General features: G+C 43.5%; 1 protein-coding gene across 1 annotated transcript in view; it reads left to right on the top strand.

The window, feature by feature from the left end:
* The window catches only part of GPRIN3 (GPRIN family member 3), a 56,233-nt gene extending 36,892 nt beyond the window's left edge, over positions 1 to 19,341 (top strand). Inside the window, exon 2 of the mRNA XM_073340685.2 lies at positions 14,829 to 19,341. Coding sequence (XP_073196786.2) covers positions 14,940 to 17,369 — 2,430 coding nt within the window. The 5' untranslated portion in view covers positions 14,829 to 14,939 and the 3' untranslated portion in view covers positions 17,370 to 19,341. The remainder of the gene's footprint in view (positions 1 to 14,828) is intronic.
* The last annotated feature ends 474 nt before the right edge of the window (positions 19,342 to 19,815 follow it).

The following is a 19,815-nucleotide window of genomic DNA, read 5'->3' as shown; positions in this document are numbered from 1 at the left end:
TGGGCAATCAGGAAAAGGCATTTCATAAATTCACAGGGTTTTTAAGGGGGAGTGGGTGGGACTTCTGGTCTCCGTGACCCCTAGGCAGTGGAGTTCACAACTGTGACCGGAGTGGTCAGTGTCAGGGGTTGTGGGTCATCTGCTGGAGGACTGTTCGCATCGACATAAGTCCTGAAGTGTTTATATTCGCGCTGCATCGACCTCAGTACGCATCCATGGCTGAGCACCGCTTGGGGAGGTGGCGGTGTTGCATTATCATAACTGTACATTGAGGGGAGACAAATTTAAGTGTAGACCCATGCACAGACGGGTCGACACAAGGCAGCTTACATTGACCTAATTTTGTAGTGTAGACCAGGCCTCAAAACAAAAGACTATAGGCAAGTCTTAGGTCCAGTGTAGGATAAAAAATGAGCAGCTTTTCTCCTACTGTAGGTTCTTCCAATGGCAGAATCTCCTTACAGGTTAGAGTTACACAGTGGCAGGCAGGTGCTGCTATGGTACTTTTCTTGGTGCAGTAGCAAATAGTCCAGATTGAATAGGATGCTACCATCATTTCTGGTTTTCTTTCTCCACAGTTTGTTGGGTGTTTTACTTGTGACTTGCTATTGGATTTTTTTATTTTATTTTTTTTATTTTTTTTTTAATAAATGCCATTGGAAAAATGTAAATGTTGGCAATTTACATTTAAGAACTGAAAAGTGTTTTAGAGATGGATGGCACCTTTTATCTTTTAGGGCATCAGTTCAAATCCGGCCCTGATCAGTAGTGACCAAGAGTAATTATCTTCTCACATCAATACGGAATGTGGTGTTGGTCTCAGTCCAGAACCCAGTAGACATGTGCCCACATCATAAAAGCCACCATCCTAATTGGCACAGCATTAGCAGAGAGAACAAGATTTGTACAGTCACTTCACCTCTGAGGTGATCACTCTGCATTCAGATTAAGGCACATTGTCGTTGCAGTGTGGGGAAACTTGTATGGCTACTTGATATTATTGTAGCTGCTCTGTGGAGCTATAGAACGTCAGTTTTCAGTGCCGTCACCTTTCAACTGCACCAAATTTAATGCATTTTTTTTTTAAAAAGGTGTTGGGTGGTGCTTTTAGATTTCATCACCATTTTCATCTTTAAAAGAAAGCGGGGGGGGGGGGGGACGAGGCAGTGCAGTCACTGCTTGTATAATAGGTGGCTTGTTGTGCGCGCACATGTTCGCTCCTTCAAAACCGTATCTACCCCAGAAATCAGCCATAAACAGAATGATCCCATGCTGCCTTTGAGAAATCTCATATGTGAAATTATTAAATTGAATAGAACATGCAGATAAGTAGTAGGATAAATGTAACAATGTGCAATAAAAAGAAACCAAATAGGGTTTTGCCAACCAATCATGTCCCTGCTAGGCTGGCAATGATACGAATGTAAGTGTAACCTTAGCTGATATAACTGTTGTAGCTGACTGGCAATTTGTCTAGTCATTGTTTGATTTGGCTATTTCTATATACTTGTAAACCATTTATCCTTTCCTTTCACCTTGAAAGAAAATGACTGTTGAGCTTTTAGCAGTGTTCTGTAATGAGCTTGTTTTCTGGCAAGGAATTTTAAGTACCTTGCAAAAGGAATTGTTGTTTTAACAAGCACTGTAACCTTGGACAGAGAGCATCAGGAATGAGGCTTTCCAGTCAAGACCTGTTGACTGAAAGGCAGAAGTCACAGCTTTACCAACTTAGGGGACTATAGGCAGAGCTTTACTAGCAAGGTATTGCATTTTCTGACATTACCTCCTGCCAGCATGGGAGCACACAGGGGTGAAACAGAGATGAGGGAATGCAGGGGTTTTGAGTGAAAAATGGACCATGTTTTCAAAGGAAAACGTTAAACATCCGCAAAATCAGAACATTTTTTGTAAACTTAAAATGAAATACAAACTCCTCTAATTTCAGGTTTCAGATTTCATTGCAAACATTTCACAGCCCTAGGCCCCAATCCTGCAAAGGAGTCTGCTGACATGGACCTTCACCAGCACATGGAATCCCCTTGACTTCAATGGGGGAGACTTCATGGGTATAAAGATCTGCAAAGATGGGTCGTTTTGCAAGATGGAGCACAAGTTTGTAGCCTGATACACAGAAACCTGAGTGTGCAACTGGTACAGTCATCTGTAATCAAGTGCAATATATGAAGATGCAGCGAAGTGAAGAGAAGCTGATTTTAACCCCTGGAGAATTTTATTTGTTATGGTATAATACTGGCTGCCAGAGTGTGTAAAAAAAAAAAAAAAAACAACCTAAGAGTGAACTTTGGCCCAAATTACCTGCACCCAAAGGGTATATATCAGAGAATTGCTGAATAGCAAGCAAGTTCTCAGGAGGACTGTGAGAATATGAGCTAGAGCTGCAAGGGACTGTTGTTTGTATTCCACTGGCATAAGGAAAATTGGTATAGCACACAGTGAACAGACTGGAAGATACAGTATTAAGGCAGAAGTTACACTTCCTTTTAAATTACAATCAATTAAGAAGACTTCATTTACCCCTTCTGGAAGGGGGGTAAATAGGTGGGAAAGTTTTCAGATGAAACAAAATTACTCAAGATAGTTGAATCCAAAGCTGACTGTGAAGAGTTACAAAAGGATCTCGCAAAACAGAGCGACGAGGCAACAAAATGGAAGATGAAATTCAGTGTTGATAAATGCAAAGTAATGCACATTGGAAGATATAATCCCAACTATACATACAAAATGATGGGGTCTAAATTAGCTGTTGCCACTCAAGAAAGAGATCTTAGAGTCATTGTGGATAGTTCTCTGAAAATATCCTCTCAATTTGCAGTCAAAAAAGCTAACAATGTTAGTAACCGTGAGGAAAGAGAGAGATCATAAGACAGAAAATATCATCATGCCACTATGTAAAGTCCTGGAACACCCACACTCTGAATACTGCGTCCAGTTTTGGTCACCCCGTATCAAAAATGATATATTAGAATTGGAAAAGGTACATAAAAGGGCAACAGATGATTAGGGGTATGGAACAGCTTCCATATGAGGAGAGATTTGAAAGACTGAAACCGTTCAGGTTAGAAAAGAGACCACTAATGGGGATATGATCAAAGTCTATAAAATCATGAATGATGTGGAGAAAGTGAATAAGGAAGTGGTATTTACCCCTTTCTCATAACACAAGAACCAGGGGTCACCCAATGAAATTAATACACAGATTTAAGACAAACCAAAGGAAGTACTTCTACACACAATGTACAGTCAACCAGTGGAACTCATTGCCAGGGGATGTTGTGAAAGCTAAAGTATAACTGGGTTCAGAAAAGAGTTAGATACATCCATGGAGGATAGGTCCACAATGGCTATTAGCCAAGATGGTCAGGTATGCAGTGCCATGCTCTGGATGTCCATCAATCTCTGACTGCCAGAAGGTGAGGCTGGATGACAGTGGATGGATCACTCAATCAATTGCCCTGTTCATTCCTTCTGAAGCATCTGGCACTGGCCACTGTCTTACACACAGTTTTTGAACTTCTATGACTATATCAGTTTAGGAACTGATCTAGTTAAAGAGGTACAACCCTCTAATGTGAATGCAGTTATACCGATATAAAGGTGCTTATATCTGTACTGATTGTACAGGTTATCTGACTAGGGGTTGTACTGTTTTGACTGTATCGATTTCTAAACCGATATAGCCATCGCAGTACAAACCTGTCTAGACCAGCCCTTTCGCTCAGTGCCATGTATTTAATAGCTCTACATTCAAGGGCTCAATCCATAAACTGTTGAGTGCTCCTGTGGGGTGCTGAGCACCTTAAATGCCCATTGAATTCAGTGGGATCAAGGGCACTTAATGTCACACAGGAAACACTACGCATTTTGCAGCAGGAGGCCATAGTACAGCGGCTAGGGTAGCTAACACCTAAACAAACTCCGAGCACTCAGCATATGGTCTGTAGGAACTGCTACAACTGTGGAAAAATTGGAATTTGAAATAAACGAAGTTGTATTGCGTCTGGTCCGCTGGGGTTAATCAGTTACAGAATGTCTTTCTCAAAAAGAAAAGGAGTACTTGTGGCACCTTAGAGACTAACCAATTTATTTGAGCATAAGCTTTCGTGAGCTACAGCTCACTTCATTGGATGCATACCGTACTCCTTTTCTTTTTGCGAATACAGACTAACACGACTGTTACTCTGAAAGAATGTCTTTCTGTTCATTTCACTGTGCTTTGGATCAGGCCCATAGCATATTGTGCTATTTTCCAGGGATCACTTAAGCCATTCTTTCTTTAGCATTGAGGATGGCAGAATAAAGTGAGTTTTCTCCCATGATATTTATACACATAGACACAATTTCATAATTTGTGTGTATTAGGGAGCTACTGGTCGCAGCTCTGTAATTCAGGTTGTGTTCTGAAATGGGCTTGGGGGTGGGGGCATAAATTCATGTTTTTTCTTGATGTGAAATTTCACGTTAGTTTTTGTATGTTTGAATTTTTTATGGTGTTTTTTTGTTTCGGTTTTGTGTAATAGATTTTTAATAGAAAATATTTTAAATTGGCTTCTGACTAAAATCTGTCAAGTTTCAGCTGTCTTATTCTTAATATACGTAGTTGAGGGGTCCAGAGGAAGGCGGCGAGCGCTATGGCCGGGGCGATGGGGGGAGGGAATGGGATGTGGGTACAGATGAATGTAAAAAGCAGGCATGTGGAAATGGGGTATAGCTATAGGGGGGTGTAGTGGGGTACAGGAAAGAGCCTGAGGAAATAGGGGAATAGACTTCAAAGGGACTACTCCCATGCATTAAAGTTAAGCATGTGCATAAGTGCGTTGCTGGTTTGGGGCTAGAGTGCTCAGCACGTTACAGAATTAAGGTCTCCCTGGGCAGTGGGAGTTAGGGAGAGGACTCAGCTGTCACAAAAACATGTTTCTTCCACTTACGCTAAAGCTACTCCAGAAAAAATTCCTTCAGAGTGATTGGTAGCTGCTCCCTTTCAGTCAAAATGGGAGTACTGTGTTATCACATGCTTTGTTCCCAGCATTTTGCCCTTGGTTTCTCACCTATTTTTTCACCTGCTAACTACCATTACAAAGAAAGCATGAGTACAAGCAGATGTTTTTCTGAAGCAATTTTCCCCAGTTATTCCTCTCAGGTTCATAACCTATTCCTTTTCTCTCCTTTATCACGTCTGAGTATCCTATCATGACAGTGGCATCAGCCAATTGTGAGATGCTACAAAGTGCATCTTTTTATTCAGACTTCGGGGAAGGAGGAGCATGAGAGGTTTTGTGAGGGGGGCTGTTGATGGGGTTGTTTTTTTTGTAATTTATGTCAAAGGCACTTAAAGTGTTAGACTGGTGCTCCGTGTTTTGTTTTTGTTGTTGTTTTTAGCTGGATGTTTGTGGGCAGGGGGTTGGTGAGGATGGTTCTTTCATATACTACAAATTATTGGGCCAGATTCTCGGTGTAACTTGGCAGAGCTCCATTAACCTCCATGGAGCTATCCCAATTTACACCAGATAAGGATCTGGTCCCTAGAAAGCAACAATAGGCAGGACATTCACATTTTCTCTGATCGCAGTGCTCACCTCTGATCATAATACACTCCTTTTGTAACGGTTACTGTATCGCCTGACCATTAGAATTGTATAGATCTCAGATTTAACCCTCTTCTAGCTAAAAGCAAGTTTTCACGATGCACAGAAAGCATGCTCTAAACTCTGAACAGCATTATTTTTCCAGACTCAGAAGGGTTCAGGGTGTAGCCTGTCTTTGTCCTGTGCTACATACAAGCCCTTTTAATACATTTAACAAATGATGCTGAAATAAGTTTCCCTGTTTGCAAAAATAACGTGGTCTATAATAAAGGCTAGAAAAGAATCCACGAACGATCCGTGATCTGTAGTATCGAAATTCCGGGGTGGGGAAAGCACTCATGAGAAGAAGTGCTTCAGTATTGCTCCGTATCATCTGATCCGTACAAACAGGCGAAGGATGGTGCAGCCTCTGCTCTCTCCGTGCACATAGGAGAGCTCCATGAAGAACAGTCACCCAAACTGCTCCTGTGGCAGCATGGCTCCTTATTGCTTCCTGCTTAGGACTATGCCTAAGGGTGTGTCTACATTGCAAAGTGAAAGGGTGATTGTAGCACGGGTAGGCACACCTGTGTTTGTTTTAATCGAGGTAGCATGAATGACCATAGCAGTGTAGACATGATGGCACAGGCTTCATCACGGGCTAGTAACCAGAGTGCATACTCGTGGTCCCTGGAAGGTTTTGGATTCTCTGGGGATATCTTACTGAATCATTTCCCTGCCATTGTGGAGAACTTTAGGCAGTGGTGCACCTTGGTCCATCCTGTTCTCTGTCTGTGGCAAAGAATGGCCTAGTGTCTTCTGGGCTGTAATTTTTTGATCTAATTTTGGTTGTTGGATTTAGTGTGCGGGCACTGGGTGGGGCTGGTGGCCTGTGATATACAGGCAGTCAGAGTAGATGCTCCGGTGGTCCCTCCCGGCCGTATTGTACAGTTGTGACTCGGGTAAGGCAGGAGATAATACAGCAGACAATCAGACAGACAGAATGAGCGTAGCCGAGTGGATAATGGGAATGTACCTCGGCAGAAGAGCAACCTTGAAATATTCAACCCATCCTCTCACCTGGGCTGAGTAAAACAATTTTTTCGGTATTAGTCCTCATGATCAAGGGTGAGCCAATAAATTCTGTGCAAGGGTTGGTTAAGTTTACATGTAAAATTTGCTGAACTGCAGCCTAGTGGATAACCTTCGATTTCCATTGTTAATCAGAAGCAACCAACAGATAGTCACATGGGTTTCATGTAAATTCTTACAGAAATTGTTGGTGCCGTGTTCTAACATCAAATCTGTGCATGCCTCTGTCAGCTTTGAAACAGTGTTCTTCCTGGTTTTGGAAATGCAGACTCTGATTATCATCAGAAATGTCAGCAGCACAGCAAAAGAAAGAGATCATGTCTGTAATGGACTTGTAACTCTTTCAGAGACCAATTTGTCTCAGACACAATTCCCCTGCACTCACGAAAGCAAACGTGAACGACAAATGGCACACATCTCGATGCGTACGGGTTCCAACAGACCTGTACTGTAGCTACCAAATCAGTATGACCTATCACAAATAAGTCCCAGTGAGTGTGTCACCAGCCCATCCTGCCAGTGCACATTGTCCCTTCAAGGAGTAATGTCTACACATCAGCACTAATAACAGTTGTGTTCCCATGTGCATAAGGGAATGGAGCTTTAAATAATTCTTGCTTACAGTTTGGCTTTGCTTTTGGACTGGAGCCTGCTAAGTGAGAGATGTGGCTTTTTGGAAAGCTATACCCACTTTCCCTACAACGCACATGAAACACAGGGAATCCAGGTGCATCCCATAATATCATCCATCACCTTCACATGATGCTAGCATAGGATGGTATCTTACTTTGAGCATCTTAATTCCTTTCTTTCAACTATGTATCCCAAACCAGGCAGGATGATATAAGTCCAGAGTGTCTTGAGTTAAGATAATTCCTTTCAAACTGCTTTACTTTCTCAGCTGTCATTTGTCTCTACTTCTCTGTCTCTCATTCATAATGACAGATCTAGGTCCCTCAGATACCATGAGAAAATAAACTACAACCTATTAATAGAAGCCCCTGGAGAAAACAAAACAAACCTTCCTATGCTAAGACCATGAAATTACAGCACTCCCCTGGAAAGACTGAAGTGGAAATAAGTCTTGGTATCAGAGACGTGTGTATGAAGCTAAATATCAAAACTGGTGCTCTGTGATTCACATTTTCGGTACTCCACAGCAAATTGTAGAACATCCATGTCTTCTCCAAAATTAAAAGCCCAGAGGGAAGGCTGATGTTGCTACTGTTGCAGAATACATGTTGTCAGAGTGTTGTCAATTCTTGCAGTTTCATTGTGATTCTTGTTATATTTTGTGCTTTTTCTTAAAGCCCCAGCTCCTGGAGCCATGTGATGAGATCAGACTCTCAGCTTTCATTTGAAAAGTTTCTAACCCTCATGTTTACAAAGCAAGGCTTGAAAATGTGAACCCTAAAGACTCAAAAACCAGACAGCAAATAAAAAATCTTGTGACTTTTAGGTCAATTTCATTATTTTTTGGAGGCCAGACTCATGACTTTTGAACCTTGGGATTTGGCAGTATTGACAATGTTAACTAATCATTGGCATACTTCCACATGTTTGCAGATTATTTGTAAAGTAGAGCTTTAGATTGCAATTCTCAGGCTTTTTTAACATTTGCAGGATTTTTGTTTTTTGACAATAGAGGAAACTATAACATTGTTTTAAAAGGGGGATATGCTGAAATAAGTGGTAGATTCTTTCCACCTTGACTTGAAGTTAACAAAGTTGTTTGCCTGGGAAATGCCTTAGATTTTAAAAAAGATGCGCAAACCACACAGGGATTCTGTCTGCCTATACAAGTCATGTATGGACTCTGGCAGGCTTTCAAAACTTTTTTGTGTTACTTGTCTCAAGATGTCCAGGAAAATTCCACCCTGGAATAAGATATGACGTGAAATTTTCAGGTGGATTGATTTTTGTTTGAAACAAATGATTTTGGTATTGAAAATCCATGGTTATTACTGGGAACTGCTTTCCATCTTTATGGTGACACTAACACCTCTTCCTCATAAAATTAAATTTCAGATGATTTCTCCAGGTGAAACACTGAACACATTTCACCTGAGCAATTCCACAGAGATTTCGGTTTGTCTTGGCATGTTTTCCTTCCTAATATTGGGTTTTATTTTCATATTTCCTCCAGTGGCTGTTCGCCTGCCATAGGTTTTTTTTGTTCCTATGCATTTTTCACTGCAGTGTCTGTCGGACAGTCTTTGCATAGTTTATTCAAGGAGCCCAGGATCAACGTGTGCTTGCAAGCAGTAACAAAGATAACTTCCACATGCTGTAGTCAGTTCATTTGGTCTCCTTTACATAAAGTTTCTATTGGCTTCTGATTTTGAACTGTCATACTCTAGTTCCCGTTGGTTGGTTGTTCTCTGACAATATAAATAGCTTGGTTCAAGTTCTGCTTTCGTTTACACTTGTGCATGCCCATTGGATTCAGTGGGGTTTCACCGGAGTCACTGAGAGTATGTCGACTCTCTGCAATAAAAAACCCATGGTGCTGAGTCTCAGAGCCCAAGTCAGATGACAGGGGCTTGCAGGACTTGGCCTACGGGGCTAAAAATTGCAATGTAGACAGGTTCAGGCTGGAGCCTGGGCTCTGAGACGCCACAAGGGTTAGGGTCTCGGAGCCTGGGCTCCAGCCCCAGCCCGAATGTCTGCAGTGCAATTTTATAGTCCCGCAGCTATAAAGCCATGAGCCTGAGTCCGCTGACCTGGACCAGCCGCAGCTGTGTCATGTATCACAGTATAGACATACCTTGAGTGGAGAATTTGACCCTTGCCTAAATTAGATAGCAGAATAGTTCCCATTTGGTGATAGCAGAGTCAGTTTTTCCCCATTGTTTTAATTAGCCATTCCTTATAAATTAGGTCATTGATATCTGTTGTCATTCTAGCAGATGATTGTAGCTCCCTTTCAAGATCTTTCATTCTGCTCGTGTGCCCAGAAACAGAAAAGACAGTGTTGTACTGTAGATGGAAATACCCTTGCCTGCCGTATACAGCTGGAGCAGCGAAGTGATCATCACTCCGGGTACGCTGTAACTAGAGTAGGTGTTCCTGTACAGCCTTTGTCACAATAGGTGGAGAGCAGCCTGTTGGACAGATCACAGAGGGCCAGATTCTGCTTCTGTACCTCACTTACTCCTCCAGGAGTTCCACAGATGTCTAGAGAGCTACTTGAGGGGTAAGGTATTGTTCGACAACCTTGCCTATTAGAAAAGGGCCAGATTGTGGAGCCATCACTCATTTCGGGGGGCACTTCCTCACAGCAGTATTGTCATTGACTTCTCATGAACAAGTGCTCACAAACATGAATCAAGTCTCCACAACCTGAGCCTAATTAAATGTATTTAATGTTCTGAGGTTAAGTGAAACATCTGTGTTAAGTTCTCTTACCCCACTGAAGTCAACAAGGCGTCCTGGGGGTAACTGAGGGCAGGATCTTGTCCCTCTGCAGTGGCTATCCCTTGGATAGGCAGTGGAGTATAGTTTTAGTGATCACGACTTGACAGGTCATTTGAATGAATAGAATAAAAACAACTTTCCAATGCCATTTTCTATAGATGCTAATGCATTTGCACTTCACTTTTGCAGATCCCTGGGAACTTGCTTATATGCTTCATTCAGAAGCAATTTCTTTGATGTTTTCAAAGATAGGAAGGAATCTCACCTTTTTGAAGGGAGTTTGTAGCTGAAGACACTTGTGGGAGGGCCAGACAAAGCCAATTATAAATAACCTTATAGACCTGCCTTGGCATGAAGAAGCTTGTTAGAAGCTGCTTTCTTGGCAGGGATGAATCAAACATACCCATCAAAACAGGGGTAGACCAAACTGATCCTTCTGCCAAGTTTCCTCTCGTGTGTGTATGTGAACATCCAGTAGGCAAATACATAAGGGTTAGGAGATGAGAAATATTTATACAAGTTAAGAAAGAGCTCAAATTCACGTGGAAGTCTGCAGAAGAGCTACAAGTGAGGTATACCCAACAAGCAAAAATATTTATACAAGCTGCCAACATTTTATTTTACGTAATATTCTACAGAGTTTACTTTCCAGTGTCCAGAAGTACGCATCTGCATATGTGTGGTCCATCCCTCATTAACTAAGGGGCAGTTTCTATGGCCATTTTACGATCAGTACCAACAGAAGCGTGAATTGCCAGTAGCATTTGGCAGGATGGACCAAACCCTCAGAAAATTGTTTAGGAAAAATAAGTGAATAATTCAGTCATATGAACACACCAGGGACCAGATTATTCTCTCCACAACACAGGGGACAGGGAACTCCTTGTGAATCCCTGATCATCCACTGCTCTTCTCTGGATTCCTATTTCAGAGCTTGTGCTCCACTCAAGCGTCCTAATGCGTGTCCTGATAAGAGAAAACAACGGAGTATATGTAATACATCTGGTTGCCGTTTTTAGATACTATATCAATTTTAAAAAATAACTTATCCTGACTCTTGGAAGCCATGGCTGTGGGATCATGTCTCACTAGTGAGACTTTTATTGCTTCAGCTGGTAGGTGATGGGTACGTTTTGAAGCCCTGTGTCAAAAAAATGAGATATTACATCCAAGTGTAACTCCTTTGGAATAGACAAAATGTACATGAGGTCAGACTAGATGATCGTGATGGTCCCTTCTGGCTTTACAGGCTGTGAGACTTGCTCAGTTTTTCCCAAGAAGGTGTGGGTTAAAGCAGTTCCTAAAAGAATGGCCCTCCCGACCCCAGCGCCTCCAGTGGGCGGGTTTAAAAAGTAGGGATCCAAATCTCAGCAGGTTAGTTTTCGATAACATGCCATGTCCCCAAAGTTTTGTATCTAAGCATTGCCTGTCACTGAAAAGAGTTTTCTCTCTTTCCTTCCTTCCACCAGCAAGTCACCTAACAAAATCTCTGACGACCAGAAAGGAGTGGTCCTGATTCTGATCGGACTCCACCAGCTTTACTCTGTTGTGACTCCATTACTCTAGTGTCAAAGGAGAATCAAGCCCAATGGGTGAAGCCTGTCTGGTGCGCTAATGATCAAATCATGAGGGAGGACTGCTTAAATCCAGCCATTTCTTCGTTAATTTTCACTGGGTCTGTGAGAGGAGCTAGCAAGTACATTTGCTTGCTTCATAGATCAATTGATAGACCTAGGGAGCACAATCCTGCTCTCCAGAGTCTCTAACTCTCCTAGCCAGACTCGCATACACTCTGTAGCAATCAAGGCATTGAACACCACCAGGGGGACTCCCCTTTAGCAAGACTAAGGAGTTCTCCCAGCCCTCATCAGTGTAATGTGAGGGCAGGTTCTTCACCTGCTCAGCTGGAGAAGACCTGTAAAAGGTCCTGGGTTGTAGTTTTGCTGTGCTCTTTCCGTCTCATACAGATCTGTTCCTGAGGTCAGCCAGGGAATATTGCATGCAGATAAACCTGGAATTTCCATGTTGCCCACACAGACCTGCATCCTATATTTATGCTGAAACTTATTGTCATGAGATGTAGATTTTTACAAAGGTTTTGGAGATCCCCTGCAACCATCGTGAGATCAGGGACCATGTTGATGTCAGTTTTATCTGCCACTGACTCCCTTGATATTGATCATATTTGGAAGGGGAAGGAGGAGGGAAACAAGAAAATTGGAACAGGAGCCACCAAACCTGCCCATTCCCCAGTGCACAGCCACGAAGGACGATTACTGGTGTCTAAAGGTGGGATAACTTTCATTGTGTGCACAGTGATGGCTACTGGCTTTACATCAACTGAGAAATGAGGACTTGTGGCCTCACGCAAGGAGTTTTTTTTGGCTTATTTTATATAAACTCCCCACTTCCTGCTCAGCTCATCAGAAGTTGTACTTGGAGCAATTTGGTTTGTGAATTTGTATGGGATACCGCAGCAAGATTCCTGTTAAGAAGTTCAATAGCCAGTGGGACCAATAGCCATGGTATTTTAGGGCTGGCTTAGCCCTGGACATTTTTGGTTGGGTAGAGCCCAAAGGCACGCCAAATTAGAGATACAGAGTTAAAATGATAAATTATGAATATCTGGAGGACATCAAGTTAATGAATTCGTAATGCGTCACCATGTTTTCCTGTGTGCAAAACTAGGTTTGCTGTATTCATTTTGATTTTGTTTCCATTAAACCCCTGGGGCCTGCTTCTCCTCTCACTCTCAATGCACTGCATCTCAGGGGGAGTTTTACTGAAGTCAGTGGCAGAGTTTCACTAACGCAAGTCTGGTGTACAATGAGGGGAGAATGAGACCTTTTGTTGAAAAGGGCACTGCTGGTATCAGTATCCCCACTTTACAGATGGCAAAATTGAGTCCCAGAGTGGTGGTATGACTTGCCCAAGGTCACCTAGCAGGCCAGTGACAGAGATGGAAATACAGAACCCAGTTTCCTGAGTCCCAGTCTAGCACTCCACTGGCAATGGAGATGTGGGAGGGGCTTTGAAATGAAAGCCTTCTGGGGGAGACAGACAACCTACAACGTAAAAGAACAAGGCAGGGATTTTCCCAAGTGCTACCATTGATCTAGCTCTGCTTCCATTGTCGTCAATAGGAATGTTACCAGTGAATTCAGTGAGAGCAAAGTTTTGACCAACACTGAGCTCTTTTGAGAATTCCACTCTAAAAGCACATTTTAAAATGTATTCCGAGTTCAAAATGAGAGTTACCCTGAGATTCAGATAATTCTGCTCCCTCTGTTTAAAATTCCCCCCTGCTGTTTCATCTGGAAAGGGTATTCTTCTTGATATCCTGTTCCGTGGTGGTACTGAGTTTAGCTATGTTTCACTGGACAAATGGTTACTCTTCAGCAGTGGGCAAACAGATGTGTATACAGGATCTACCTGTAGTTCGTAAATCAGTTAATACATTTTGTCAAGAATGCTTCTAGAAGATTATAAATGCAGAATTGTTTTCCTTTATGAACATAAGTATACATAGTACTTCCAGTAGCACAGCCAGAATCAGTTCTGGTGTTTTTCTTAACATTAGTCCACAGTATTTCATTCAGCAGTTCATTTTAGCAACCAGGTTTTACTTCACAAGTATTAGTCTGAAGGCATAGGCGCCAACTTCTCATGGCGCCGGTGGGTGCTTGTGCCCCCCAGCTCCACCCCCATTCCAATCCCTTCCCCCAAAATCCCCACCCAAACTCTGCCGCCTCCCCTGAGCATGCCGCGTTTCCCCTCCTCCCCGCTCCCTCCCAGCAATTGCCACGCGAAACAGCTGTTCCACGGCGGCAAGCACTGGGAGGGAGGGGGAAAAAAGCAGGCACACTCACGGAGGAGGTGGAGGCACAGGTGAGCTGGGGCAGGGCAGGGAGCTGCCGGTGGGTGCAGAGCACCCACCAATTTTTCTCCGTGGGCGCTCCAGCGCCTATGTCTGAAGGTACTAGAAACTTGACACAGAGACCTGTCTATCTTCAATAATTCTATTGCAATATAAAGCACCTCACAATCTTTAGTGTATTGGTCCTCCACAAGTCGGTGAAGTTAGAGAAGTATTAACCCCATTTTACAGATGGGGAACCAAGGCACACAGAGAGACTTAATGACTTGCTCAGGGTCACATGGGAAGTGTGACGCATAACAGGAATTTGAACCTGGATTTCCCATGTCCCAGGCTAGTCTCCTCGCCATGGGATCAAACTTCCTTTCTGCAGGTTCTTGTATCTCTAGCTTTGCATTACTTAACGTTATTTATTCAATTCTGACGGCAGAATATTTTCCACAAACCATCCACCCAGATCCCACTTCCCCCTTTTTTTTAATAGCTTTAGGTGCCAGGTCAATCACATGACTAAATCAGTGCACAACATTCTTATTCTTTTCCATAAAATAGTCAACAACCAGGGCAGATTTTGATGCATTTGTAGCTAACGGCTACCTCTGCTTCTCGATCCTACCTTGGAAATAATTGTATGGAAAAATATTTGAAATTCAAATACTTTTTATTCTGCAAGTGAAAAATTACTTAGGGGGAGATTTTCCGAGGCACAAAGGGGAGTTAGGAGCCCAACTCCCATTGACTCAGTGCGAGTCAAGCGCCTGTCAGCCCTTTGTGCCTTTGAACATCTCCCTTAAATATTAAAAAGTATTTTCCCTGCTTAAATCCGATTGCTGTTAACGCTGTGTTTCCTTCTTTAACAGATTGGCTCTAAGGGAAAGTTGTTCCTGACCACATTCCCCTTGATACAAACACTGCTCTGCAAGAGTATTGCTGGAAGAAGCTGACTGCAAGCTACAGCTCAGAGAAATTCCATGGGGACGGTACCAGATCCTCTGAGGTCTGCCCAACTTTTGTTGGTTGCCACTTCTGAAGAGAGAGAGTGCCTGGGAGATCCGCAATCCACTAAGCACCAGCACAAACAAGCAAGCATAGAGAGGAGCAGTAATGGCATTTCTTATACCAAGGCTGAATCTGCTGGAGTTTGCTTGTTTGACCTGAACTGTACTGTAGTTTCCAACATCCAAAGGGATGAGCACCTCTACGGGGATGATACTAGCCAGCAAGACATGTTTTTGCCTGGGTCCTTCAGCCAAGCTGAAGAAGTGCCTCCTGCATGTACCAAGTCGGCCAGTAACTCGGAGCAAACGGGCAGCCGTGACGCCACAGTGCAAGCACAGGTTGTAGCAAAAACCTCTGCAGCTGGACATGCAACAGATATGATGCCAGCTACCCACAATTCCAACCAGCTTATACAAAGCGACCTACCAAGGATAAGGTCACTGGCACACGTTGATGACTGTGCAGTGAAGGTCTGTGGGATGAATGATCCAGCGGAACTTCAGGAGTTAAATTATCCATCCCTAGACAACACTATCAAGGGTAGTGAGTCCTGTCACCATTCTTCTCAGGCAAATACCCTGCAAAGAATAGACATGGAAAAAGAGAAAGCAGTGGAAATAACTGACCCTGGCTTCTCTCCGGCAGCCACTGCAGTGAGGGACTTCAAAGCTATTCCTTTTCTGGGGATCAGGCCGCAGGTTTATTCAGAAGCAGAGATAAGGGATGCAAGTGATGTGAAATCCTGTCCCACTTTTAGGACTGCACTTGCACAGAGCAATAAGGCTTTGCCACAATCCAGCCTTGAGGGGACACAGCCCTTGTGCGAGGCAGAGAAAACAGGACCAGTGCTGCCCCAGCTCTCCAGGTTCAGAGAAGTAGGTACAATGACAGTCCAGCCTGAGAGCACATCTTTAACTCGGGAGGCAGTAATCAGGACATGGCGTGATGCTGAGGTTCAGGCAGTGGCCAGTATGGAGAGCAAATCCGCTTCCACCAGCCCAAGTATCCTTGCTGCATTCCTCAAGGGGAATCCTCCTTCAGAGGCAAAGGAGCAGTTGCACGTCAGTTATCAGAGTGGTGGTGGGCAGAACCAGTCAGAACTTGTTGACAACTTTGCATCACTCCAAAAGCCAGCCTGGTGTCCTGATATCATGCCAGAAGGGTACGCTCTGACAGCTGCAGTGGATCCAGTGAAAGCTCAGCCTGCCCAATTGCAAAAGCATCAAGGAGACCCACCTGACACCATCTGTCCAGTGCTGGCAGGTAGCATAACACCTGCCTGTCCATGCCCCCAAGGAGCCGGGAACACCCAAGGAACGCCGGCTGATAGGGCAGAAACCCAAGGAGCCTGCTTGGCCAGAGACAGCACGGACATTCCTCCACTGCCATCAGACGCTGCAGTCTCACTGAAGGCAAAACCTGTGTACCAGATTACGGTTAACACCAGTAATCAACCTGCAGCACCTCAGCAGTCTGGAGATGGTGAACCCCACCCATCTCCATTTACAGCCATCCCTGAAACAAGCAACAACTTTCTGCACCAAGTCAGTGATTCAGAAAGTAACCAGTCACCTGGACACGGTAGTGTACTCCATGGAACTGAGCAGACAGAGACCCTGTGCAGCGCAGCTGGTAGCAGCACTGGTAGGAAGCCTTGGCAGTTCCCGCGTGTTGATGAAATGCAAATCAGTCCGGTTAATGTCAAAACCGAGAGAAAGCCAAAGAAGGAAGAAAAGTTCATGTTGCTTGAGGCTAAAGGAGGAGTTAACATGGGCACTGGAGCTGCTGCTGGCTCTGCGAAGGTATATGCACCACGTACGGTTAAAACGGAGCCGGACAAGATGTTGGAAAAAACTAATCAGGCAAAGAAGTCCAGCAGCCCGAGTCTGCAAGCTGGATTGACACCTGAGTTGAATATGAATTCTACCCATGACACCCATAGGCTGGGCACCCCAACAGCTCCACCATGTCAAATTAGCAAGGCCAGTGAAACCAGGAAGGAACCAACAGCTGTTCCTGCCTCTGCTCCACGACTGCCACATCTTGGGGAAAAGAAGAAAAAGCCCACTGTGGCCACGGAGGCCAAAGTACAGGTGCAGCAATCCAAGCACGTCAGAGATGTTGTGTGGGATGAACAAGGCATGACATGGGAGGTATATGGTGCTTCGCTAGACCCAGAGTCACTGGGGATCGCTATCCAAAATCACTTACAAAGACAAATACGAGAACATGAGAAACTGATCAAGGCACAAAGCACCCAGAACCGGAAATCGATTTCCTCGGATACATCTTCAAATAAGAAACTTAAAGGGAGGCAGCATAATGTGTTCCAGTCCATGTTGCAGAACTTTAGGCGACCTAACTGCTGTGTCCGACCTGCTCCTTCTTCTGTGTTAGACTGATAGGGGTTTGTGTGTCCACAGGTACAACCCCCTCTCCCCAAAGGTGGAAATAAACCCCACTGCTCAGTTGTATTATCTGGGATTATAATGCAGTGACCGTGGAAATTCTTACCGGAAATTTTCAGAATAGTCACTCCATTGTCCCTTGATGAGGTATCACCCCTTTGTTGTTTCCATAGTAGACCCTCACCCAGTCTACGGTCAAATGAAAAGCGAGGCACTTTGCAAAAGCACAATTTTAAATTGCCAACTGACTGCAGTGAGAATGGGATCTCCTGACAAGACATGAGGCAGAGAGAAGAATCGTATAAGTGTTTATAAAAAGTCATTTTTTGTTGTATCACAAGGACTAGCATAAGGTGTGGTGGTGATTGTTCTTTTTAATTAAACTAACCTTAAATAGCTGTAAACACACACATACTCTCCAATACTAACAAATACAAATTCCTTTAAAAAAAATCTGCATTGAGTTAAGTGCATGAAAGGAATAAGGGGTTAAAAGCTTTGAGTGGTAACATAGAAAAGGGGAATTTTCAAAAGACACCAAAGTAGGTAAGTGTTCATCTCCCCTTGAAATATAACAACATTTGGTTTCCTAGCACCATTAGGCTTCTTAGGAAATCCCAGCATTAACTAATAAAAGATGTAACTGTTGATGAGGGGAATCACTAGAGCTAGCCATTAAAATTCAGAAGTAGAGAAGTAATTATGAGGAATGCTCTGTAGTCCTTTTAGAATTCTGTTTATTTTAAAAGAAAAGAGCTTTCAGGCATATTCTTTCCAAAGAGAAGAGTGGTGAGCAAATCAAATACGAGCTCTCAGATCATTCTAGCATCCACTGAAACATGTGAGATTCTCTACTTACAATTACTTGCATCTGGTGGCAAGTCACCTTTTGTGTGATGGTAAATCTTCATTCCAAACTCCAGGGGGAGAGAACTGGCTCAGATTCTGAACATGTGAAAACTGACTTGAGCCCATATTGTCTCTCAAGCCTGCAAGTTGGTAGGAATTCCAAACTGGGAGAGCTTGAAGAATTCACCACAAATGTACAGATAAATTATTGCCCAGTCCTGCGAATCTATGGGAGCGCCTCTTGTGGAGGGCTCGCAGCATTGGGCCCTTAGCCATGAACTTGCAGATTCCAAGTAATTTAATTGTATTGCACTAACATTAATGCAGTTGAGTTTTACACAGATGCTCATGGAAAATGAATTCCACGCTTGAACACCTAAGTGCTCGTAAGTAACAAATCTTAAAATTACATGCATGAGTACTCGGAAGTAGTAAACTTGATATGCAGTTGGACATGGCTTGTCACTGCAGGGGAGAGGGTACCACCAGACAAAACTAAGCGAGGTATGGAAGGAGTTAAATCAGCCAGCCATGCAGATCTGGCTGCACCTTGGCTAGTAGGACCAAGCAAAGTCATACATTACTTTTTATAGTAGCGATGAGAAAAAAATATATTTAAAATCCTCACCCAGGTAGTAAATTTTACAGAGGTCTAACTTGTATAGGAACAATGCCTCCAGAAAGGCCTCTGAGAGATCCAGGACAAAAAAAGTTTAAAAAATTGATCTAAAATTTCCCAGGTATTGCCGCTTACCGGTTACCTCTCCCTAAACTGTTACCTGTCCTTGAGAGAGTCAAAGCCTCAGTAACGTTTTCAGACACTTCCTCTTGATCCTAAAAGTGCTGCTCAACTGGTCAGAGAGAAGAGCCCCAATTAGCCATCACAGCCCCAAATAAATATTCACAGCCAACTGTTAGCAATCAATTAATAAAGTAAAGAGATAACTATATGCTGAACAAATTCAAACAATTGGAATAAACCTGAGAAAATCCTGATCTACTTGCTGCATGTCTACAGTGCACTTAGACAACTGCGGTTGGCCCGTACCAACTGGCTCGGGCTAAGGGACTGTTTAATGACAGTGTCGATGTTTGGGCTCAGGCTGCAGGCCAAGCTCTGGGACCCTCCCACCTCACCAAGTCCTGGAGCCCGGGCTCCAGCCCAAGCCCAAACATCTACACTGCCATTAAACAACTCCTTAGCCCGAGCCCCATGGGACCGAATCAGCAGGCACAGGCCAGCTGCAGGTTTTTAATTGCAGTGTAGACATACCATTGGAGGCTAAATTAGTTGAGTAAAGTATTCACTTGGAATTATTTCAGCTCCAATCTTCATGAGCCAGATTCACAGCAGGTGGAAATTGGCATAACTTCATCCAAGTTAATGGATGTATGCCAGTCTTACACCCTCTAAGGCTTTGGCCCCATGTTTCTTTCAAACAGATGTGTCTAGTTTAATATATAGACACAATATACTGTGCATGCAGCATTATTGGAACTAGATAGGAATGTTTCTAGTCATCCTCTGCTATGGTTCAAGGTAGAACAGACTGTAACTAAAATCTGGTACTGGGCCCAGTGCTGCAGTCCT

The sequence above is a fragment of the Lepidochelys kempii genome, chromosome 4 (genome assembly GCF_965140285.1).
Source record: "Lepidochelys kempii isolate rLepKem1 chromosome 4, rLepKem1.hap1, whole genome shotgun sequence".
Taxonomy (NCBI): Eukaryota; Metazoa; Chordata; order Testudines; family Cheloniidae; genus Lepidochelys; species Lepidochelys kempii.
This window is presented reverse-complemented; position numbering and strand designations above follow the sequence as displayed.